At 38.6% G+C, this 25,748-nt stretch overlaps 1 protein-coding gene across 3 annotated transcripts in view; it reads left to right on the forward strand.

The window, feature by feature from the left end:
* The first annotated feature begins 310 nt into the window (after window positions 1-310).
* The window catches only part of ADAMTSL1 (ADAMTS like 1), a 419,132-nt gene continuing 393,694 nt past the window's right edge, over window positions 311-25,748 (forward strand). For all 3 annotated transcript variants that reach the window (XM_007969153.3, XM_007969155.3, XM_007969154.3), the window contains exon 1: window positions 311-482. In XM_007969153.3, coding sequence (XP_007967344.3) covers window positions 420-482 — 63 coding nt within the window. In that variant the 5' untranslated portion in view covers window positions 311-419. The remainder of the gene's footprint in view (window positions 483-25,748) is intronic.

The following is a 25,748-nucleotide window of genomic DNA, read 5'->3' on the forward strand; positions in this document are numbered from 1 at the left end:
ACGCATCTCACAAAGAACTAACCAGGTCCATGGGAAGCACAGTGCTTGACTTCATCTTTTGCAATTCTGCATCTTTTGCATTTCCCTTCTCGCTCTGCTGCTCGCTCGCCTTTCTTTTTCGTCCTTTTCCCCCTTTTTTGCTCGCACTGTTACACTTTCTCTGTCCTCCTGGCTTTGTTATTCAGCATGTCTGATTAGCAGGAGCCTGATTGGCTGGCTGCCTGCTCCGAGAGAGATTCCATTCAGCTTACCCCCCACCCATCCACCCACCCACCCCTCGGTCAGGAAATGTGAGCGGGGCTGATGGAAGCTGATAGGCAGGACTGGAGTGTTAGCACCAGTACTGGATGTGACAGCAGGCAGAGGAGCACTTAGCAGCTTATTCAGTGTCCGATTCGGATTCCGGCAAGGATCCAAGCATGGAATGCTGCCGTCGGGCAACTCCTGGCACACTGCTCCTCTTTCTGGCTTTCCTGCTCCTGGTAAATGTCTTTTCATTTCAATACATTGCTATTGCCATTGAGTCTGGGTGCTGGGGTGTGTGTGTGTGTGTGTGTGTGTGTGTGTGTGTGTGTGTGTGTCTTTATCTTAAAGCTCCAGGTGAAATAACGTACACGATTACAAAGAGAGAAAACTCCTTCCAGAACTTTGAACCCCAACTTCCCAAGCAAGATGAAGTCTGCAGGACTTTCTGGAATTAGTTACTGCTATATCGTAATACTGATACTGAGACATGAACTTTGGGACATACTGCATGGAGTGTGGGAGCTGAGGACTGTATACATGGTGGTGCGTATGCTCGGAATTTGGATAACAGACATCCTGAAATCAAACTCACTCACTCTGGTGTTCCGAACTTTTTGAAGGATAGGCTTTGCCGGGCTTGCCCGTACTGCCTTTAATGAATTATTTTCCGTCTACGCACATGTACTAAGGAGCCAGGTAAACAGGGGAATGAGAGGCTCTTTGCAGCCAACCCAGATTATAGCTCATAATTACTGCAAGTCATTTATGGATAGAAGTTAATGCTAGGATTTATGAATTGAGGATTATAGTCTTTGATCTCTAATTTACTTTTAAAGAAGAAAAAAGAATGATGACTTTTAGTACGGCTGATTGCCACAGCCATAGTGATAAGATGCTCTGCTCTTGAACATCAGTACACATTGCATTTTTGACTCAAAGTAAATGTTCCATTGTGACTCATACTTGGTTTTATGGGCAGAAAATGAACATTTACTGTCCAAAATAAATCTACACTCAAAATATTAATAGCAATGCACATTTTTTTAAACCAGAGTGTTCTGGGCAGGCAGCTTAGTAAACCTCATCTGAAGGTTTGATTCCAAAATTTGCACACACTGATCCAAACAAATGTGATTGTAGTTTTTCCTGTCACATTTATAACATGCCAGAACTTCCTCAGAAGGTAACAAGGCAAGAAGAGAACAAGGTAAAAATGTAGTAAATGAATAGGTTGCATTGATTCCTTGATGGGGAAGGAATGTTTTGTTCTGATTAGATTCTGACACATCTGATCTGCCCTATAATTTTGAAGTAGGGAAGCAAGCCATTTGGTACAAATTGAAAAAGTCCAGGAGATTCATCAAATAGAGTAGTCAGACAGAGATTAAATATTTTATACATTCCCACTTCTTAATGATTTGCATCTTTGTAGCTAAGGAATTATAATGCTGCATTGCAGGTGCTATAAATATAGAAATATATTTTTAATATATTTTTCATAGAAATTTAAAGGCAAACTACATTTTAAGCATGAATGAACTGTAAGTTTTAGCTGTTCTGAAAAATATAAAGAACAGAATGTTTAGGTATGCTTTATGACTTGTGGAGCAAGCGATTTATGAAAGGTGTCTCATTTTTTCCATATGGGATGTGTTACTTGTATACACCATTAGTTTGTCTCATCTTTCCTTCTTTGTGATTTTTTTAAGTGTGTGTTATTTTCCCATTATATTGCATCATAAAGCAAATTACCAGTACACATTACTTTTTTTGATATTTTCATATGGAAGCATGATCTCATTATACTTTAATAAAACTTTCCCATTCAGGAATAGATTGTTTTGCTATCCATTTGGTAAATGCATTATATCCCTCTGATATCTTGAATATTCATATATGTATTTGAGCATATAATTTGACTTATGTGGAATGAAAAGGTATGTATGCTTATTTCAGAAGGACTTAAAACATATCATGTTTAAATTACAATTATCGTATTATAAAGATAAAATTAAAACAAACCTAGGTTTGTTTTACCCCTGCATTTAAATGAAACGGAAATCTGAGAGTTATGCTACAAAAGAAAGAACTGACTGGTGTTTACATACATCCCTTTGCAAAGCAATAACAGCATTAGTAATTGCTGTCATGTATTTTCTGGATGAATATGGCTAGTTGTTTGAAAATCATTACAATGAATCCTTACAATAATCATACAAATAAGACATTTTTAAACCCATTTTTCAGGTAATGAAATAAGCTTGCATTTGAATCCAAAGGTCAAATAATGGAGAGAATAGAGCATGTTTGCTTCGTATGGTGGTAGTAAATATTTAGCAACAGTGAAAACAGTGGTGCAGGTTAGTCTGTACCCTTTGTTGGAGATATTTAGGCTTTTTGCATCATCTTGGTCATTAAAGATATCTACAATATCATGAGCGCTTGTTAGACTTGCTCATTAACAGCCCCCTTTAACATTAAATTTAATTATTGGCTTAAGAGACTGTGACCTTTAGCCTGTTCTGTACTTGATTTAGAACTACAAGTGTAGCATCGTCAACTCAACCTTCAAGCTTGATAGAGAAATTGAATTGAGTTTTTTTGTTTTTTTGGTTTTTTGGTTTTTTTTTCATTTACACATTGCAAGGATTCTGTCTATTTTTGGACTTACTTTGGGCAATTTCTAAAGGTCTCTGTAACTTAATTGGAAAAAATCCTGTCCATTTAGTGGCAAGCCCAGTTTCTACCTTATCAAAATATCCTTCATTTCATTGACAGCTGAATCATCTGTATCATGACTAGGTTCTTCAGTGTATACAAATATTGAAGGTTGTTCAGCCTCCATTCTGTCAAAATCCTTTCCTCTTGGAACTTACTTCTTAGAGAATGGGCTTCCTGTGTCTTGAATCTATTTTAGGTTACCACCCATATTTTCATGCAAAGAACATATATCATAGGTTTTTCTTATATTCTGGACACAATAGGACAAGTCATACTGATCAAGAGATTTCATTTGATATTCAGGTGAAATTAAACTACATAATGCCATTTTCCCAATCCTCCCATCCTGCTCTCTCGTTTTTATTCTCTCTCCTTTGTCCCAATTTGTTTAGCTCAAAAAGAATGTGGCAAAAACCATGACCGGCCATTGACATATGTGTCCATCTACACTTGAAGTCAAATCACTTCTTGTCAGAAAGGCGTTTAATCAAATTTGCATTTGCCTTTTGTTTCTTTTAAGTAGTTTTAAGCTCTTTCGCCTGCTATTGTGAGAGTTGCAAGAGTAACACTAGGAATTATAATAAAGTACATGTGTTTTTCTGTTGAATTTCTTTTTCTTCTCTGCCCTAATTTATACATGGCAACTAGTCAAACACAATAGCCCATTCCCTTCAGTCCCTCTGGCACTCTCTCCCACTATTATCTAAGTGGATCTATCTTGGATGGGGAGAAGCGCCATTAGCTTGTGGAATGAATGTTAAGTCCCTTATTTACAGGAGAACACAGCCTGTTCCAGCAGCTTGTATGTCTGTGTGTGTTCATGTGCATGCACAAGCACCTTTCTATTAATTGTTCACTCCACACAGATTTCTTATTCTCAAGCCTAGATTGTCCTTAAATCAAGCCTGAAGACTTTTCACATAGATCTAAAGGACACTATGAAGCATTTAAAATTTAAAAATCACTTTCTTCAAGTTTTTGTGAAGTTTCTTATCTAGATATGGCCAGCTACATTTTTTTTTTCAGGTTCCTGTTTTTAGTGTTTCAGTGTGTTCAGGACCACTTTCTGGCCCCCATTATTATTTTCACATACACCATTTATGTTGCTGCATTTAAGTTGAGGGAAGAGTGTCCAACAGTGGTCACTAGTGAACTGCAGAAGAATCTTGTTATACCAGGAACATTTTTCCTTGAAAATGTATATGAATATTGAAGTCTTTTGAAAGACAAAGAGAATGAATAAATAAATGCATGTATGTGTTTGTACATTTGTAAGTTTTAATACATGTTGGTGCCCTTTACTATTATATATGTATAATTTGGAGAGCAGTCTTCTAGCACACCATGCAGTAGGCTATTACTCAAACTTAGGAGGTGCACAAAGTTTATTCTTATATCCTACTAACAAAATTACAGTTAGGATTTGCCATTTTTATCAGTTAAGTGTGGTTAACCCTATACAAGTTACTCATTTTTTTTTAAACTTAGTTTATTTGGGCTGTATTTTGTTTGGGGATTATATTAGCATGAGACATGGTCTGGGTGTTTTGGTTCTCCCCTTTATTATGGCTTACTCAGAAAATAATTTTAAACTCTTCCAGGAAAAATATAGTGTCCTATGAATTTCTGCTTTTCCCGAGTGCCGTGTTGATATGTGAACTAAACGAAAAGAAAAAATGACTTACAGAGACTATCAAAGGGTTCTTTAATTCTTCATATTTTCAGTGATTCCTAAATTCATATGTGTAGTTCTGTTTCTTTGGTCAAGTGGCAGCTCTGCTTTTAAGGCATGTATCTTTCAGTTTCCGGGAATGACACACTCTCAGGTATGGCTATATACGTTTATTTGTGCCCTCCTCTCAGTAAGCGTATTCTACTGTTTCTGTGGTCTCATGAGTAGAGTGACCCAGAAATGACCTCTTCGTAGCATAAGGACTGGAGCCTTTTCTTGAGTGAGGGCATTCTTTGAATCACCATGAATAACCTACTGGTTAAGTGTGTTGAGATAGTCACAGGAAAATGTGTCTCAATCAAGTTTTAGAGTCTTGTCATTGTTACTAATTTTCTTCTTTTAGAGAGCTGGCTTCAAACTTTGTGTTTTCACCAGAATGAGACAAGTGCATGTCATTTTCTGTCTACATCATAAAAACCATACCATGTGGTTGAATTTTGGCTTGATTGGCAGTACTGGCTCATGAGCAGCTTAGGACTGGCATACCAGAGGTGATGTAAGTCCTAAAGGATCCTAATTGAAATAGGCCAGCACAGCTGTGTGGGGAGCCTGCCTGCTAACTGGGGTAAGCTGTTGCTATCAACCCCTTCTTTCCATGAGCTCAAAAATAAATGACTAAATCTTCCCAATTCCCGAACTTCAAGATTAAAACCTACATTGAATAAAGCTTAACTGTTCTGTTTCGCCTCTCAGGGACTCTGTTAACTGGAGGACCCAGCCTGGAGGGCAGTTAGTTAAAAGTTTTCTGGCCTCGTCAAGAAGATACCCAATGGCCGTAATCTGCAGCCAACAGTGACCTTGAGCTTTTTGTTTATTGTCTTTCCCAAGAAACTCAGTATTTATAAATCCATTGAAATGTTTTGCTGTATTCCCAGGCATTCTTTGTTTTGATTACAGAAATATACTCTATCTCATGAAGTAATTGTAACCTTTATTAGGAGAAATACCGTAATTTCTGTGTTCAGATAGTCTCATCCCAAACTCTACCCATATATAGCTATGTGTATAGTCAGCACTTAGTAATTGCTTGTCAGAAGGCATAAATGATTCATTGTAATCTCTCAAATATTGTATATGTGATTTTTATAGTTCTTGGGCTACTTTGCATTTATCTGTGCCACTGCCCGTCTCCTACTTATCTTATACTTCTGTCTGTTCCACAAAGCTGTGGGGGACAGCAGAAGGAGTGACTTGTTCCTCCTGCCTCTTTCAGAATGCCTGGTAATTTGATCTCAATAAATGTGGGTGAATGAATAAATAAATGGAAAAATAAGAATGACTTGGCAAGAAAAGGTGAAAACAAGGAAAAGTACAAGTAGGAAGGAAAAATGTAAGCATTCATTTTACATGTGAGGCATTTCACTATTTCTGGTTTTAGTAAGACCAAGTCAACAACCCTAATAAATGCAAAAGAGGAATATATTCTGTATTCCTTTCTCTGTCTCTTAAATATACATAGCCACACACTGAACAACAATTAAACAACAACCCCTTTTGCTCTTGTTAATTAGAATGAATCATTTTGGATGTTTCATATATTTTTTATCCATTTAGTTCTCAAGTATTTTTCCTTTTACAAAACTTGTCCTCAGGAAGAAAATGATATTTACATTAGTCACAGTTTTATAAAACTTGAAAGTACTTATAATAAATTCTCATGTTAGCAGAGACAATGCTGTGGATTCACTAAAACCTATTTCTTCTTACCACTGGGTACAATGATAAACTGTATTTGCCAGCCTTCCCTGTGATTGGATGGTGCTATGTAATTGAGTTCTCATCAGTGAAAAACAGCTAGAAGTACTATACTGCACTTGTAGGCCTGATCCCTCAGCTCTATGTGATCCTCCAAGCATCAGACACTCTCTTTACCTGCCTGCTGGATGCAGAGAATCCACTAGAAGAAACTTCATGGATCTAAGGAATGGCAAAGCCACCAAATGGAAGTCTAGGTCCCTGAATGACTACATGGAGCACGGCCCCTCAGTGTCACTCTCACAGACTTACACTGTGAACATTCATTTAACCACAAGCAAGAAATAAACTTTGTTTTGTGAAAACCCTGAAATTTGGGGAAAGGTATTGTTTGTTATACTGAAAACTTTTAAAAAATAACATATGCTTCAAATTTGGATGCTATGCATGCCAGTACTTACTCATAAGTAAGTACTAATACCATTTTCCATTTATTATATGGGAAAAGAGAACTAACAAGATGCCACATCATCCTAATGGTGGTTTGATCTTTGTGGTTTGCAATTGACTGCATACCTAAAGTGTGATAAGTAGTTGGGGGTATGTGTCAGTACTACAGGGAATATAGGAAAATGGGTCCACTTTTAAAACATAGAATCTGGAAGTGGATGAGGGAGTGGTAGAAAATGAGGAAAGAAAACCGAAGAGGCAAGGCTGTGGTGAAACAGTTAGAATCTCCTGGGACAGAGTGGGATCAAACAGTGAGGCCAAGGACACAGAAGCACACAGATCCAAGGGGAAGGCAAATATAACAGAAAAAGACTCTGAGAAGCTGAAACCAGGGTGCAACACTGAAACTGCTCCAAGGGCAGAATGTCAGAAAACCAGAGTGAACAATTCACAGAGAGGGGAACAGACTCCCAAAGGCAAAGAAAACAAATGTTTTGTACAGCGGTATACAAAGCAAACCACACTTCTTGAATATCCCTAGTTTTAAACAATCTTTAACACATTTTTCTTGGAGGTGTTTGAGTGCCGTGAAAGAACAGTGATTTTAGGCTGGGTGCGGTGGCTCATATCTGTAATCCCAGCACTCTGGGAGGCCGAGGAGGGTGGATCACTTGAGGTCAGGAGTTCGAGACCAGCCTGGCCAACATGGTGAAACCCCGTCTCTACTAAAAATACAAAAATTAGCTGGGCGTGGTGGCAGGCACCTGTATTCCTGGCTACTTGGGAGGCTGAGATGGATTTGCTTTAACCCAGGAGGTGGAGGTTGCAGTGAGCTGAGATCAAGTCATTGTACTCCAGCCTGGCGACAAGAACAAAACTCCATCTCCAAAACAAACAAACAAACAAACAAACAAAAACACAGTGGTTTTAGAATGGAACCATCTGGGCAGCAGCACTGATTCCAGCTCCATGTCCGTGGCCCAGTCACACAATTCCCTTCAGCTTCTATCTGCTCATCCATGCTCTACTGCCCATTGCACCCAGCTCTCCAGGATGCTGCGACAGGCAAAGGCACTGTTAGATGTCGAGGTGTTCTGGAAACTCCCAAGTACTGTAACAATTCAGGTGATTACCCTCATTCATGTGAAAATCATTTCTCTGTCACCAACTGTCTACCAGTGGGTAGAGCCAGGCTTCAATGGAGACAGACAAAGACTCCATGAGAGATTAAGACACTATCTCTACAGTGAAGAACTTGGTAGTGTGTTGGACATTTTGTTGTCAAGAGTTGTTTGTTTTTTAATTTTTCAAAACACAGCTCTTCTGTAGGCAAGTTTTTTGATGGACATTATTATTTTCAATTTCCCCACAAGCTGATTCATCTTGTAAATAACTCTCTGCACTTGCTTAGATGCTGTTTGTTTAACCCTTTTATCCCTGTGTAAGTGTAAATCATGGCTTTCCATAGATTATGAATGTGTTATTTTCAAATTATCAGTCACTATTTGACTCTGAACATGAAAAATTATTTTTACTTTTTGTAGAGTTCATAATCTGAGTTTGTGCAACAGAACACATTGGAACAATTTTTTTAGTTAATATTCTTTAGGGAAAAACTATTCTCAAGATAAATTGTTATCTTTGAGAGGATTATCATTATGTGTGACCAATATCTAGAGAGTTTTCATCTGCCTGGTAATTTGATCTCAATAAATGTGGGTGAATGAATAATAAATGGAGATTCCCCACTATCACTGGGGAATCTGCTGCCAGATTACAATCTGTACATAGTTTCTACTACATTTTGCTTTCTTTGCAACAACCAAAATCCATGCAAAAAACAAATACATTCCATTTGGAATTACATTTCTGTCAGTGCAATTACTATACAAGGTTGGATCTCCCATCCTCGTTAGAATTATACCTAAAGTTCTTATTAAAATAAATTAATTACAATAAGACCAAAATGGCCTTGTGCATCAAAAGGAGGATAGTTGAAGAAAGGGAATAGCAGAAAAATCACGTGCATGAGCATATGCCATTTATAATACAGGAGATTTATTCCACTTCTGAGGCAAGAAATTGCCGGACTCTAATAGTTTCACCACCTGTGAATTATTTGGGTGCACCTCATAAGCGGGTTCTTTCTTCTATTTGTTTAAAGAAATAAGTGGTATGTTTGCCAATTCTACACTACATTAATTTTCACGGAGTTTCCATTTTCATCTTCATTGCTTTTTCAGATTTTTTTCCAAAGCTTCTGCCATTCTCCAACTAAAGCTTTGGGTATTTTCCCCTTCAATTTTTGTCCAGGGACTTTCTCTAAGTCAATTCAGTTTGTTGGCATAAATGTTGGGATGAAAAGAGTGTGATAACCTAAGACATCCTGACATAAATTCCAAGAGCACTAAAGAAATGAGACAGGAAATTGTGAGCAACCTATAATAAATTCAAACTGTCTAATAAAATAAATATACCTCACTTTGTTCCCATAGTAAGGTATGGTAGGGTGTCTGATTTCTCAGCCTCCTTTGCTGGCTGTCATCTCAGTCACCATCTGAAGTCTGTAAGAGTATTGTTAGAATATTGTACTGCATCAATAGAACCAGGAATGAAAAAGAGTAATGGAAACAGTAAGAACTCCTACTGTTCAGGTGTTCTTAAGTGAGATTTGAAGGGAACATTTTCAGAACTAGCTGGTTCTTTTATTCTAGTTGTTATAACCATTTGTCACTGAGATCTAATTTAATTTCCCTAATACACCACACACTTTTAATTCTTATTTGGGGCTTGTAGCTGGTCTGAGATAACAAACATGCTTTGAAATTACTGTTATGAAGTTAATTGGCATTTAAATTCCCAGCCCATAGATTCATAGCATTTCAGAATTAAAGGGAATCTTTGATGCATGCAGAATGTGACCTCAGTTGACTGGGATCTCTTTGAAGGCAGGGGTTTTGTTTTATTTTGTCCTGAATATCTTTGTATGTCTAGCACCAGACAAAGAGTTTGATATAGAAAAACTGTTCGATGTAAGTTTGTTGTTTGAATAAATTAATTAGTTGCCTATTCTAGCCCTTTCATTTTGCAGATAATTTAATTTAAAATATAAATGTCTGTAAAGAGATTCGAGTCATATTTATTAGGAGCACCTAGTACATAGCATCTGGATACCGGAATCTTGTGCTGTTTCCTTTGAGTCTGTTCTCCTTCTGTTGAGTTCATTCTCCTGTATTATACTGTGTGGCCCCTTAAGGACCTTTCAATAACAGCCATCATGCTGGCTTTGGTAGAGAGGGATTCAAATGTTGAAATGTCACGTGCAGAAGAAACCGAGGATCGAATGAAGCTGCTGCAAAACAATCTTCAGTTAAAACTCAAAGATTGTTGTTGGCTTATAAATATCAAGGTGACCTGACAAGAACAGAGAACTAAAATCTGTAAAGTTGTGTAAACTAAAATCTTCCCTAGAGTTGTGTCTTACCAATAAGCCTCATTTATCTTGTTTCCCTATTAATGAAAAATGTGGATAATTTGGTGATGTATGTGTGAAAATAACTTCATATGGGATCTTGCATGTAGCAGGTCTCCAAGAAGTGCTAGCTTTCTTTCCTCCCTCAGTGCAAAATAGCATCTTCATTGAGAACCTGCTATGTATCAGGCACTGTGCTAGGTACTTGCTATGCTGTGTTGAACAAAACAGACATGGTCCTAAAGATGAGTCCCTCTACATAGAATATCAGTAAGGATTTGGGACAGGGGTGAGGAAGACAGGAATTAATTGTCTAGTACTTTCCATCGGTTTTATGTTGCTGTCATGATATTATTTTCTTTAAACTGTATATTTAACTATTGCTGATGTAAGGGGGTTTCTGCCTAAAGAAATAGACACATTAATTCATTATTTATAGGGATTCAAGAAAGAATGTGTTAGAAAAACTCTAAATCTCTACAGATTTATATTAAGGTCATTTCTTTGACTTTTGCCTTTTTTTCCTGAAATCCTCTTTTTTAGGAATACTGAAACCTAAGCTTAATGAGTGTATTACTTTGTCTCTGTGTTTATTTGATACATAAACACCTGTCTTTTCAATCTAGAGCTATACTAAAGTAGTAAAACCTTTAAACCAGCCCTCTTTCAGGCAAATAAAAGGCCAGTCAGCTGCCTAGAGAAGGCTAATGACAGTAGGTTTTCCCACAAAGGGTTGGCTAACTTCAGTTTGCTGGTGCTGGGACTCTTATTAAGCAGGACTGTTTTGGCTGCAAACTCCAGGATCTTGATTTTAAGAAACTCGATCAGTGGGTTTTGCCCAATTGAGAGTTCTAGATGATTTACAGCAGTGATTCTCAGACTTTTGAATTTCATAGACTATTAAAATTTCAGAAGAAAAATAAAGCTGGTTGGCAGGTAGGTAGGAGTTATGGAAAATAGAGACAAAATTTCTAATTTTTTGTATTGTTAACTAAGGATGCTAATAAAATAAATTTCTATCACCATAGTTTCATCAATGAAATAACATTAGTTAATACTAAAGAGAGTACTTGCTTCAAAGTAAGGAGCACTTTATAGACACTGCATTAAATTGTCTAATTCCCAAAAGAACCCTATGGACGGAGTCATGACAATTTTCCATCTTGACAAGGAAACTGAGGCACAGAGAGGTTATGTAACATGCTTAAGGTCTCTCAGTCAGTAGGGGAAGGGTACAGATTTGAACCGAGGCAGAGTTCATTCGTGTCTCAACTCTCCCATTTTCTTTTACCAGTACAAGAAATTAAAGGTCATTTGAAAAAGCCAAAAGTCCCAGGTACATGATTTCAGAAGAAAAAAATAACTAAACATGTTTAGCTTTATGGAAAGCTAACCAATGTCCTTATTGTCTTTATTATATGTGTCAACACATGCTTTGTCATGGATTGGCCTGCTCTCTGCCAGTCACTTTCCTTGAAACACAAAGATGAACAAGACCGAGTCTTACTCCCCAGGAAGCTCACAGGCACCAAACAAAGTTTTAAAAAAATAATAGACTGAGGCTGAGCAGAGGATATGAGGTTCTGTAGTAGCACAAAGAAGAAAACAAAGAATGGGAAGGATGCTGGCATTTTTCTGTCTGACGTGTCCCAGGCACTGTCCTAGCAGAGAATAACTCAATGGAAGTTCATCAGGCAGATAAGAGAGGGAAGAGGGGGCATTCCCAGCAGAGGGACCTGCACCGGCAAAGGCCCGGAAGAAGGAAAGGGAAGGGAAGTTCAAGGAACAGTGAGTGAATCCCTATAGCTGGAGCACAGCCAGATCATGCAGGGTGTTGCAGGCCACCCCCAGAAGCTCTGACCCGAGTTTTTGTTTTAGAAAGACAGCTGTGATGGCCACATAGAGTGGAAAGGCCTGGAGAAGGGAGGCCAAAAGTTATTAGATTATTACACCGCTCCTGGTGAGAAGCCACGAAGGCAGTAGCAACAGCAGCAGCAGTAGTGATGACAAAGAGGCCTAAACGTCCAGCTGCAAGGCTGCATAGTTACTGGTAGCAAAAACCTCGTGTGGGCTCCCTTTGCTGTACCTCTTGAGGCCCCAGAGGCTCTTATAAAGTGCCAGCTGGGTGCTAGGGTTCTTTAGATCCCACTGTGTAGCGTAGAACCAGGGCCTGGAACTGAGTCGGTGCTCAACAAATGTTTGCTGAATGAAAGTGTGAAAGAGTTAGTAAATTTATTCAAGGCCCCCCAGTTAAAATTTTTGACCTATAGTTAGGGATTATTTTTCCCAAATTATCGAAGGTCTTCAGGAGCAACAAATGTATCTGTATCCTCAAAAGTTAAGAACTTTCTGTCACCCAGCAAGGTGTGAATTGAGGCCCAAGTTTTCTGAAGAGACTGCCAAACTGTTGTGACTTAACCCTTTATTCACTCTAAGCAAACTTTTGAAAATAAATAGAGGCTATTTCAAAAGGGCAATCCTGGCCTGGCCAGCATGGTGTCTCACACCTGTAGTCTCAGCACTTTGGGAGGCCAAGGCAGGAGGATCACTTGAGCCCAGGAGTTCAAGACCAGCCTGGGCAATATGGCAAAACCACACCTCAACAAAAAATGCAAAAATTAGCCAGGCATGGTAGTGCATGCCTGTAGTCCCAGCTACTCAGGAGGCTGAGATGGGAGGATTGCTTGAGCTGGAGAGATGGAGGCTGCAGTGAGCCAAGATGGTGTGACTGCACTTCAGCCTGGGTGACAAAGTGAGACCTTGTCTCAAAAAAAAAAAAAAAAAAGCCGGGTGGGGGTGGAAATACTGTGCTTTTGAAAGCTTTGCCTCCCTCGTGTAACACAGAGCCCATAACCGGCAGCCATTTTTATACCTTCGAGTGACTATTATTATCTGAGACTGTAGTAGTTTCCCATGTGTGATCTTTATCTGTTTTCTCACCAAACAGTGTCCTACTCCACTCCTTAGATTCATGTCACAATTACGAATCTTTCCATGGGATGCTAGCAGATCGCTTTGCCCTAATTCTTGCAGCTTTTCACATTGTCTAATATGGGCTCCACATGTGAAGTTCCCTTTGAAAACAGCTACAAACGCTGGTAAAAGATGTAGCATTAAGGGTCTAAATGTATCTGCCCTGTGGTAAAAGATGTAGCATTAAGGGTCTAAATGTATCTGCCCTGATTAAATATTAACCGTGGTCTTCAGAAAATAATCAGGCCATATCTGAAATTCCTCAATTTATCATTTTATACTAAAAACCATAATTTGAAAAAATAACTCCTAAGTTATATTAAAGTGAGTTAAATGTCACATAAATTCTTTATGCTGTTTCTTTATTAATCAGATTGCTAAGGCATCAGATTTTTAATCAGGCATTGGAATCTGGTGTATAGAATTTCTTTTCCTAATTATAAACAAATAGTCTCCACTGTGCATGTAGCTCTTTACACAGCATTAGTACAAAATTGATTATAGCCTGGCCTCACCTCATAAAGTAGATTTGCTTTGGAACAGCATCAAATAGGTATTTATGTTTTAAATCACATGGTCCTTCTGACTTTCATTCAATTTTGGACAATTACCACTTTTACTTTCCTTCCGCCTTCCCTGAAATTGACTGCAAACACCATGAAAATGTCTTTAGACTTAGCAAAAGGGAAAAAGAAGTTAATTTCAGTCTCCTCCTAGGTGCCAAGTACTGTGCTATTTGTTTATGTATGTTATGTCATATAAGCCTGACCACAACCCATTTTACCGGTAAGAAAACTGAGTACCAAAACCTAAAAGGTGATACTAACTTCTCAACTTTTCATGTATGCATATTCAGTGCTTATAGCAAACAAATATTGAAATATGCAGTACAGATTATTTTCCATGTTGTTTGAACTATGTTTTTGGCCTTGGTTAGCAGGAGCCTCCCCAGTGTGCTGAGTGATTTCCACAGCTTCAGAACCAAGTTCATTGCAGTTCACAGCTTGTACCGTATTTCATCGATCCTAAGATACACATTTTTTTTCTGATTGTAGCAACTTGAATGAATTTCATAATTATGGCAGCCATAGTTTAGTGAGTGGCATTTTTAAAAGGGTTCATAATGGTATATAAAATGAGAATGTCACTTTAATCTATAGTGTCTTAGGTTTGATGCAATGCTGTATCAGAGTCTTTCCCATACCTAACCAATGGGAGCAAAGCTAGGCTTAAGATTCAGATGCAGAAATATGATTATGGAACTCTCTCATTCCCTGTCCTCTGATGTGGAATATTCCTGCCTTTACTTACTGATCTCCCCAGTCTGAGGCCCTGGAGAGAGTCTGTATGTTGGTCTCACCCTAGATCTGTTCTGTTCCTTACCAAGATCAAAACCCTCTGCCCAGGACCTCCTTTCTTCTTAATCTAGGGGTGCCTATTTCCTTATCTGGAAGCAAGTATACTGTAATTCAGTAGTTTTCCATGTTTGGTCAGTAGCCAAATCAGCTGGACACTTGTTAAAATTATGAAGTCTCTGGCCCTTCCTACTTCAATGAGTATAGACCTCTGGGTATTTTATTAGCTTTCTAGGTAAGTCTGATACACACCAATGTTTGATAACCACAGGAATAGTGGTTAAGAGATGGACTGCCTGGATTTCAACCCTGGTTCCACCAGTGTAACCTTTCTGTCATTTTCTGTGCCCCAGTTTCCTTGCCTGTAAAACAGGGATCAACAATGGCATGTACCTCAAAGGATCACTGTGAAGTTTAATAAAACAAGTCATGCAACCTACTCAGCACAGTACCCCACACAGGTAGCAGGTGCCCAATAAACATCAGCAATTATTACTCTCTCCCTGCAAGGCTGACATTTCCCTACCTCATTCCAGAAACCAACCTCTTGTCCTTCCCTGGATTCACAGCAGCTGACAGTGTTGCCTTGTGCCTACAGTCTTCCATGCAATCTCAAAGAAAGGGACTGAGATGAAAAACTAAGATTGCTTTTGAATTTGTGGGGTCTGGAGCCCATTGAAGCCAGTAAGTCTAAGACAGAGTAAAGATAAAAATTGGTTCAAGAAAGTCATCCAGTGAATTCACCCATACATGCTTGTCTAATTTAGGGTTCTCAACCCTCTTCTGCATAAAAATCACCTCAGGAATTCCAAAGAAAATATCTGGGTGGCTGGCAGCCTCCACCCCCAGAAGAGATTCTGATATGGTTGGTCTGGGGAGAGGCCCAGACATTGGCAATTTTCCCAGGTAATTTGAATGTATAGACAGAGTTGACAATCACTGATCTAATGGAATATTTAAAGGGTTCCAAAAACCTCTTAACTGTTAGGGGATATATCTCTTACATTTGAAGGTGCTTTATAGACTCCCATCCTCCCTGTGAAAAATCAAAAACTTAGCAGTCCCTTGTCCCTAAAACAGGGATGATATACCGATTCCAGGAACTCCTGTAGTTGATGTGAATGCACTTTGTAGATTGTAAGTAAGCACGTGAGAGGAAGGATTCTGGTGCCTAATGTGAAGATGATCATCCGATCCTGTTACATAGCATGCACAGAGATTCAGAAATCCTCCAGTTACCAGGATGTCGTGTAATCTGAAGTATAATCCACCAGCAACTTCAATGTATACACTTTTCATTCAAAAGTAGGAACCATGAACATGTTAAATCATTTCATAAAAGATAGAAGAAATTGAAACCTTCCTGATCCAGATTTGAAGGGACAAAATAAAACAGATATGCTGAGAGCATTCAGTCTTCCACACAGACTAGTCATCTCATCTTTTATTTTCTTATTTTTCTTTTTCTAGATGGCCATTGTGTGAGATTAAGTATTTGGTCATATTTCCCACTCCTCTCCTCAGACTGCTAAATTTAATTCTTATCTGAATGACCAGCTTACCTATCTATATCCCACTTAATTAGACATAAAGAGATCCTAAATTTCTCTCATCTGTTGAGGAAATGATGGTAACCTGGCTTTCTCTCCTATCCTTTAACAGCAACCATCAGTTCCCCTTTTTCCCTAAAATGCCCATAAACCTTCAGTGCCTCATAGAAGTATTATGAGGATCAAATAAGTATATGTAACTACTTTGAAAACTGTAAAACCTCAGTCATCTCGTGCTCAAAAGCCTTCATTGGCTCCAGCTGTCTGGAGTCTACTCAAGGACCAATCCCAAACCATCATTCCTACCTTACGTTCAACTGTTTTACTGCATGTGTCCTGGCACACTGAGACCCATGCCACAGAGGAACTGGCCTGGCCAGAGCTGGAAGCAGACTGGGGTCCCACTTGTGTGTCACGTAGAAGACTGCAGCAAGAAGAGTCTGAATGGGGGCTCTAGAAGAGAGAGGGAACAGAAGGAAGCTACACAGCAGAAGCAGAATAGGTGGCACAGGCAATTGATTGGAGGGAGGGAGAGGGGGTAGATGAAGGGGATGAGGAGGAAGACAGAGGAGTCTGGAGAAAGGGGAGTTGTTGTATAGCAGCATCTGTATGTTCATCAATGTGCTAGGGGAAAGGACTGCTTAAAGACTGGGGCCGCAAATACTAGGCTTGGTTTTGGATGTGCTGAGTTTAAAGTATCAACATGGCATTCAGGTAAGTGGAACTAGAATCCTGGAGACTGGAAGAGATGTAGATTTGTAAATCACCTGCAAGGAGAAGACAGTTCAAGTGAGGAAAGTGGGTAAGATCAATTGGAGCACAGAGAGAACAGGGGCCTAAGGAAAGAACCTTGGGGATGACAGCATTTGCTAGTCCAGATGAGTAAGAAAAGGCAGAGGACTAAACAGGAGAGAACTCGCTGCCAAGGAAGCCAGGGGAGCATATTCCACAGCAAGATGTGAGGGAAGGTCATAGGATGTGGTGAATTTTACAGGATGCTGGTGAATTTCAGAGGAGCCACGTCAACCAAGTGGTGGGCAGAAGCCAGATTACAAAGCACTAGAGAATTTGGGGGTATTGGGGAAGTGGGTGCAGTGAACATGGGTTAGCCTTTCAAGAAGTTTAGAACTGAAAGGAAGGCAAGCAGGAGACAAGTTAGACCTCACCACTGACAAAGTGGAGTGTAAAGGCAGGAAAACACAGAGCAGGAGCTATGTGATAAAAGGGAGCTTGGTTTTAATAAAAAGAAGAGAAAGTGCTTTCGTCTTAATAGCTCAAAGAATGCTGATAGCAGCCGTGTGTGAAATTGATTTCTGAGGCCCAGCACCAGAGACAGAGAGGCTGTGAGGCAAATGGGGTAGTAAACCATGATTTAGCACCTTCACTTTCTCTGCTTATTACAAAACAGACTTTAAAAAAGATGCCTGTGGTGCGCCTCAGCAATCTTGATATTGTCTGTGGCCAGGATCCATTTTAATATATTCCTGAGGCATTTTTGGTAATTCTAACACTGCTTGAGACATTAATCTATTAACTTTTCACATTGCTAAGCATGTTAATGCAATTTAAATATTATTTCTCTATTAAACAATATTGAATGATGTGGAAGGAAAAAGAACTATTCTTGCTGGAAACAAAAAGGTAACAGGCTGAAAATGCTTACACATTGAAAAGCACAATTAAGCTTTATAAACTCTCAAAGTGTTTGCTTCTACTTTGCAAGCATTGAGAGCCAGAGAGGGCTCACAAGAATCACAAAAAATCATGTCCTGTTACATGTACTATTAATAATAAACATTTAGTAAGTCGTTTTGGAAATGGCTCCTTAACATGATCATTTAATTTATAAATTAGAAGATGGCAGTCCTTCCTGTATATATAATATCTGGATGATATTTTTCAGTTTTAAAATGCCAACAGTACACAGAATTTAGCCAGCCCCAAAACATAAATATTTCTGTTGAACTTGACTGGAAGATAGGAAGACTGCTATATTTGTCTCTAATCACCATTATTATTTCCCATTTTAATACAAGTAGAGCTGTACTATTTACAGATAATGATGACAAATTATAATGGCCTGGGAAGGACAGGTTCTTTTAGAAAGTTATTTTAAATAGGGCACTTATACTACAATCTACTCTGGACAAGATTTTAAAGAAAAAATTGTAGAATACCATGTTTTTGAAATAAATACCTATTTAACTAGAAAATGCATGGCCTGATTGATGTAGTTACAACAAATGCTACACTAAGACAATAGTAACTGACTCTCATTTATTATTGATAAAGGACTTAATATGTAGGAAAGCATTTTTTTATACAGTAGGGAAGCACAATAACAGGGTTTCTGTTTTGATACAAAACAAAGTATGTCATGAAGATTATTGATATAGCCCATTATAATACAAACATCACAGGAAGAAAAAAAAACATCATTCCTTAACACTTGGCTAGGAATTAAGTCAATACAGAAACTGAAAGCCATCAAATAAAGCTGACTTTTATCTCATCATTTGGAAGACTTTTGCTTACGAGCATTTATTGCTTTTCCATGTATTAAAGAGTAAACTCATTAATAAAAAGTACAGATTATAATTTAGCATTTCTTTTATTATTCAGAAGTCACTTTAGGATCTGCCATAGGTTCTGGATGCAGAAAATTGTACTAGTAAAGAAAGAAAGTCCCAGCAGAGATTCTCTGTTTCAAGAGTTGCTTTGTAACAAAACAATTCTTAGGACTGAAGCTGTAGGACTGCCTCTACTTGGATTTCATTTATTAATTGCACTGCACAACGTTTTTTCATATATTAGCACTTCTATTGAAAAAAATAACTGTATGAGTTATATAGAACAAATGCTCACGTTCCATTTTACAAATTAGAAAATTGATTTGTAAATGTGCTTAAATGAAATAGACTAATTTAGAATCATAGACATTTTTGTAGCTAGAGGTGTCTTAGAAATTATCTAGTCGAAATTCTTTTTCGTGGAAGCGACTAAACTGAGGCAGACAAAACTAAGTTGCCTAAAATACAACAGCAGCAAAGTCAAGATATAACAAAAACACCAGAGTGGCCAAATCCTGTTGCCTAGACTGTGTCCCTGTTTAGAAGTTTTTGCTCTCAGGCCAGGCGCGGTGGCTCAAGCCTGTAATCTCAGCACTTTGGGAGGCCGAGACGGGCGGATTACGAGGTCAGGAGATCGAGACCATCCTGGCTAACACGGTGAAACCCCGTCTTTACTAAAAAATACAAAAAAATAGCCGGGAGAGGTGGCGGGCGCCTGTAGTCCCAGCTACTCGGGAGGCTGAGGCAGGAGAATGGCGTGAACCCGGGAGGCGGAGCTTGCAGTGAGCTGAGATCCGGCCACAGCACTCAAGCCTGGGCGACAGAGCGAGGACTCCGTCTCAAAAAAAACAAACAAAAAAAAAAACAGAAGTTTTTGCTCTCGATATTATGTATGTATACTCTGAAACATTTTTAAATTAGAAGTGCTCACCAAAAACTCAGCTGAACAGTAAACATCCATTGAACATTAAACTCTGTATCAAGCCTTGTGTTAGACATTAGGGGTTAAGCTGAATATCACCTAGTCCCTAGCTTCAAGAACACTGTATTGATATTTTGCCTCTATAAATTTATTTTAACATGAGAGCTCTATTATTTGAATTGCAAGATTTAGTTTTACGGATAATGTAATGGAAATATATTCTCCCGAGTCCAAAACTCTGACTTTAAAATGTGTGCCCAGATTTGCTTCTATCAGGTTATTTTTCCTGATTAATTCTGCTCAACTTTACATCTTTCTGTGATCTATGGTTATCTATATATTGTACTAATTTTTACACTCACTAAAATATGATTTAATAAGTATTCTTTACTTCTTTTTAATTGGTAGAGGCCTATGCTTTTAATTAAGTCAGGACTTCCTCACCCACCTCTCTTCGTTCTCATTCCCAGTTCTCCTTCTAATCCCAGCACACTCATCTTCAAAAGCACAGCTTCCCAAGTGCTGCAGAGGGATGAAAATTGTTTACTCAGTGACGAGGTCCCTTTGGCAAACAAGGATCTAGTACTTGGATAAAGCTAGATTAAGCCAAGATGTGACAGGTTAATCATCTTTCAGCTTTACACATTTTGGGTAAATTTAGAGTTGGCATAAGAAGACATGTGAATAAGCAGAAATGTGATCCTTTTTGTGCCCCCATGGTTCAGATTCATTTTTGTCCTCTTATATTCCCTTGCTTATCTGCAGTTTCTGCATGTATTTTTCCCTCTGCCTTTAGATAATTTGAATGTATACGGACAAGAGTGAAAGCTGACAGCTGTTATGAATTAGACATTCAACTGCAACTTATCCTAGCCTGCCTTGTGTTAATCATTCTTTTAACGAATATTCCCTGAGACCGATTACGTATCTGGTGTTCCACAAAGTACTGGGCATATTCAGAGGCATATTCCTCTTTGTCACAGCCCTTAAGAAGCACACAGTCCACTTCTGGGCATAGATGTGTAAACAAGTAACTATACTGGGTGGCTGACAAATGCTAAAACAGCCATTTGTATCAAGTTCTAGCAATATGCTCAAAACACACAGGATGGCCGGGCAGTGGCTCACACCTATAACCCCAGCACTTTGGGAGGCAGAAGTGGGCAGATCACCTGAGGTCAGGAGTCCAAGATCAGCCTGGCCAACATGGTGAAACCCTGTCTCTACTAAAAATACAAAAATTAGCCAGGCATGGTGGCGGGTGCCTGTAATCCCAGCTACTCAGGAGGCTGAGACAGGCGAATCGCTTGAATCCAGGAGGTGGAGGTTGCAGTGAGCTGAGATCACACTACTGCACTCTAGTCTGGGTGACAGACTGTCTCAAAAAAGGAAAAAAAAAAAAGAAAAGAAAAACAGGCCAAGCAGTGATTGATTCTACCTAGAGATAAGATAAAATTTTACTAGACGATGGCAGTGGCATTGCATCTTAAAGCAGGAGCAGAAGTACACAAGTCGAATGAAATAAAAAGATGTGAGCAAGATGGTGAGGAGGGGAATCTAGGTACTACCAAGATCATGACCCGATTACTAGAGGTCCTCACAGCACCTGTGTGACTGAGAATCATGACCCATTACTGGAGTGTAGAGGCCATGTATGATCACAAAAAGCAGGAATGAATCTAGAACGCTGATTTAGGGCCAGTTTATGAAGGGTCTTGTATGCTATGCAAATAACTTGGACTTTACCCTATATCCAATGGCTCTTCACCTTTTTCGAAGAATTTGATAAAAGCTATAAATTCTCTCTCCAGAAGTATGATAACACACATATGCTCAAAATGTGGCATAGAGTTTCTGAGAGTTCACAGCCCACCTGGAATTTATTAATACTACTAGGTCCCACCAGTTTTAGGCAGTGGAGCCATAGAAAATCTCCTAGCAAGGAGTGAACAGTTGAGCTTTGTATTCTAGCAAGATAACTGGCAATGATGAAGAGGACAGATTGGTGGGAAGAGAGGCTGGAGGTCGAAAACACCAGATGGTAAGTCGATTGCAAAGTGCCAGACATGAATGGTAGTACTAGAATTATGTCAGTGAAAGTAAGATTGGACGGGGTGAGAATGGAAGAGAAAGGCATTTCAGAAATGGAATTGATAAGACTTGATGTCTGATTAATTACAAATGATGTTGAGCAGTTAAATATTTTGTTGTTATCTTAATCTTCCCCACTAAACTGTAAATCCTCTAAAGCTGTTGCTGACTCAAGCAGGACTCAGGGAATGAGCAGGAATGAACACATAAGCATGCAGGATTAGAAACTTCACATTCATATGAAAGCAACAGGTCCCTCAAAAGCCAAGAGGCAGAGGGCTGTGAGGTAGGGTAGTGACCTCTGAGGCTAATCACTGTTTATGGACACACAATCAAATAAGGTGCTGTTGAAAATAGTAAACCTGAGTAAAGTAGTGATTAACTTGTCGGTTGCCATCTCTACCTTACGTGGTTTCCCCGTCCCAGAGCATCTCCTGGATTGCTAAGAGACTAGGTTGGTTTGCTTTACATTCATAATGGGAAATTATGACCAGAACCTCAAAATCAACCTACTCCCAAAACTGCAAAATTTGCCAAAGTGTTCCAGATATCCAAGCTGCTGCCTGTAGTTACAGCTACAGGTTAAGCTAGAGGAAAACGTTATCTATTAAAGGTACAAAGATATGGTCATTGAGAGAGCAACTGCTTTTTAGAACGAAGTCATCTAAGTTGCAGGCACAGAGTTTTTGATGGAATTCATCTCCTAGTGTGTGTGTGAAGGTGGGGGAGTGATACATATTTGAGCTGGAGAACAGAAGAAAGTCCCCAAAATGGAAATCACTTGGCAATTTTAAGTGACTAGATATTTCTCATGCTTTTGCTTTCTACCCCACCTTATGCTTACTCTATGCTGTGTGTACCTTTTTGAGAGATAAATGACAAATATGTAAACATTTAAAACAAAACATACTTCCAGGCATTTCATCATTGATTAAATATTTGTTGAAATCTCACATTTTCTTCAAAATGATATTCTTAATAATTATTTCAATAACTGCAGATAACTCAAAAATAGAAAGCATCACCCCTGCCTTTAAAGAGCTTCCAGTCTAATTGAGAAGATAATTGTTAGACAGAACGATAATCCCAAAGAGCTACAAAGTCTTGTTTTAATTTATTCTATACTGATTCTTTGTAAACTGATACTACATAATGAGACATCAAGTAACTTCAGGTTAAAGAGAATATTGCAATACTAAGAGCTTATCATTCTACTTTTTCTGAGTAAGGAGAACTGAACTTAAGCAAAAGTAGAAACAAGAATGTAAAAAAGAAGAAAGCATAATATTAAGCCAGGGAGAATGTTTTAAATTTCAATCCCATACATCCTACAATATCTAGATGGTATTTAAGAGAGAATGCATCCAATTATAAGCGTAGGAATAGAACCTAAACCACATCCAGCATCCCATGGAACTTAATTCAGAACTATTACACCACATTTTTTTTCTTGGCTCAGATGGCACAATAGTCAACCAAAGAAGAGAGAAAGTTCTACCAAAACCAAAAGCTGACTTGTTTGAGAGTGACATGAAGTTAGCTAGTCATTTCATGCAGCTTCCCTTTTATCAGTTATAATTTGGGTTTTTTTGCCTATCAAACCCTAAGCCATATTAATCTATTAATGTTCCAGTTTCCTCAGCAAATCACAAAATGAGATTTTTCTCCAACAGGAATTCTTTCTCTATGATTCCAAACCCCAACATGTGCTTTCCAGAGCCTCAGATGTTTCCTTGGTTCTACAGATGTTTTGTAAATTCATTTCAGCTAAATTTGCCAGCGCTGCAGAAAGTATCTATGGCTGATTGGAGTCACAGTTTGGATGGAGCTCTAGTTAGATTAGATGGAAATGGAAACTAAAACTTCTAACTGGCTCACCAGGAAGTCAGGAATTCACAAAAAGAGCAGAGAAGGAATTTCGTGGGAGGGGGTGTTTCAAACATGCCTGTTTCGGGGAGTGGAGGGTGTGGAAGCCCTGGGGGGTGACTCTTCACTGTTTTCCTTGGTGTTGGGCCTACATATTATTTTCCACTGGAGATTTGTTTTCCTTTCTAAGTATAGGAAAAAGAAGAAAACAAAAAACAACAGCAACCAGGAACAGTTGCTTCATTTTTAGAACTCCAGGTTAAATGGCTGTTTCACACCTGAGGTGAAATAGTATCAGGGTTTAAAATACCCCTACAGGCCAGGGGCCAGGAAAGTGATGACTTCCTTCAAAATCATGAAATAAATGAATTTTTGAAAATGACTATAGTTTCTACAGGATACAGTTCTCCTGTTGTCCACTTTTCCTTTGTAAAATACATGAATTACCAGCTTCAGCCTTCTACTCCTAATTGAGCACTCCCTAGGTCTAGAAGTTCAGCTATTATAGTTATTACAAAGCAGATTATTATCATGGAAAAAGAGAACCAGACTGACAGGCTATTTCTAGTAGAAAATCTCCTTAAGTCTTGCAAATTAAAAGTGTTTGAAATCTCTATCAGAAAAAAATGCATTATAATGTTTATATTAATATTCTCTTAGTCTTATGACAAAGCAGTTATAGTGTTTCCATTTGCTAAGTTTGTGCTTTTAAAGTAATAGAAACTGACAGTGATCAAATATTTTATCTATGCCTTCCCTTGAGATAAGCTGATTCAAAATATTTAATGGTCCGTCGAAAATTTCCTGAATACTAATCTTTGTTCATATTGGCAATTATTGATTTTAATTCAACTGGCTGTGAAATTGTGTTCCATTGAAGCTTTCCAAAACGCCCAGAGGTTTCTCAGCAGTTTTCTAGATGAGCTATAATCCAGGCTTGACCTTGGATAGAAAACAAAATAAAATCAAGTTACCATAGTTCTGAAATGAAAACCTTACAGAAGTATTTGACATTGAACAGAGTCAGATTTTTGTTTCCTAAAAAGTGATGAAGCTGTTTTAATTTCATCTCCAAATTGTTATCCCGGGTTGAGAAGGAATTCTGAGAACAAAATAATATTTTAGAAGAAAAGCAACACAGTTGTCATTTTATAGTAAATTAACATACTGATAAATACTCTTTGAAAAGGAAAGAAAGGTCAAAATATGCAGCTAGGCAGCAAAAAAAAAAAAAAAAAAAAAAAAAAAAAAAAAAAAAACCACACAACAAAAACAAAACAAAACAAAAGATAGATATAGACATAAAATCTGGCTTTACCAGATATTAGCTATGTGACATGAGTGTGTGTGTGCATTTGTGGTGTGGGGGTGGGAGCAGGGAGAGATAAAATAATTGGCACTAATATTCCAGAAACTACACTAGGTATTTCCCATGTGTTCTCTCTGTTAATCACCATATTATGAGAGGTATCAATGTTTCCTTTTTCTTTTTTTTGAGAATGGGGTTTTACTCTTGTTGCCCAGGCTGGAGTGCATCGGCCCAATCTCAGCTCACTGCAACCTCCACCTCCTGGGTTCAAACGATTCTTGTGCCCCAGCCTCCCAAGTAGCTGGGATTACAGGCAAGCGCCACCATGCCTGGCTAATTTTTTGTGTTTTTAGTAAAGATGGGGTTTCACCATGTTGGTCAGGCTGGTCTCAAACTCTTGACCTCAGCTGATCCGCCCGCCTCGGACTGTCAAAGTGCTGGCGTGAGCCACCTTGCCTGGCCACTGTTCCCATTTTATCCATGAAGAAACTCTGGCTAAACGAGGTCTGACAACACGTCTAAGTCAAGTTTACCAGTATATGACTAGGAAAGTCCATCTCACTCTCAAGTCTGTGCTCTTTCTCCTGCAGCATGATACAGGTTGTTCAATCTCACAGCCTCAATTTTCTTATTTCTAGAATAAGGAAAAAAAAATTCTTACCTGACCTGGGTAATTGTGAGGATTAAATACAATCATTTGTCTAAATCTTGGCATGCTTCCTGGCATGTAGGTACTTAAGAGACCCCAGTTTTTCCTCACCGTCAACTCTTTAGGCGTAGGTGCAGTTAGGTGCCT

The sequence above is a fragment of the Chlorocebus sabaeus genome, chromosome 12, assembly GCF_047675955.1.
Source record: "Chlorocebus sabaeus isolate Y175 chromosome 12, mChlSab1.0.hap1, whole genome shotgun sequence".
Classification (NCBI taxonomy): Eukaryota; Metazoa; Chordata; class Mammalia; order Primates; family Cercopithecidae; genus Chlorocebus; species Chlorocebus sabaeus.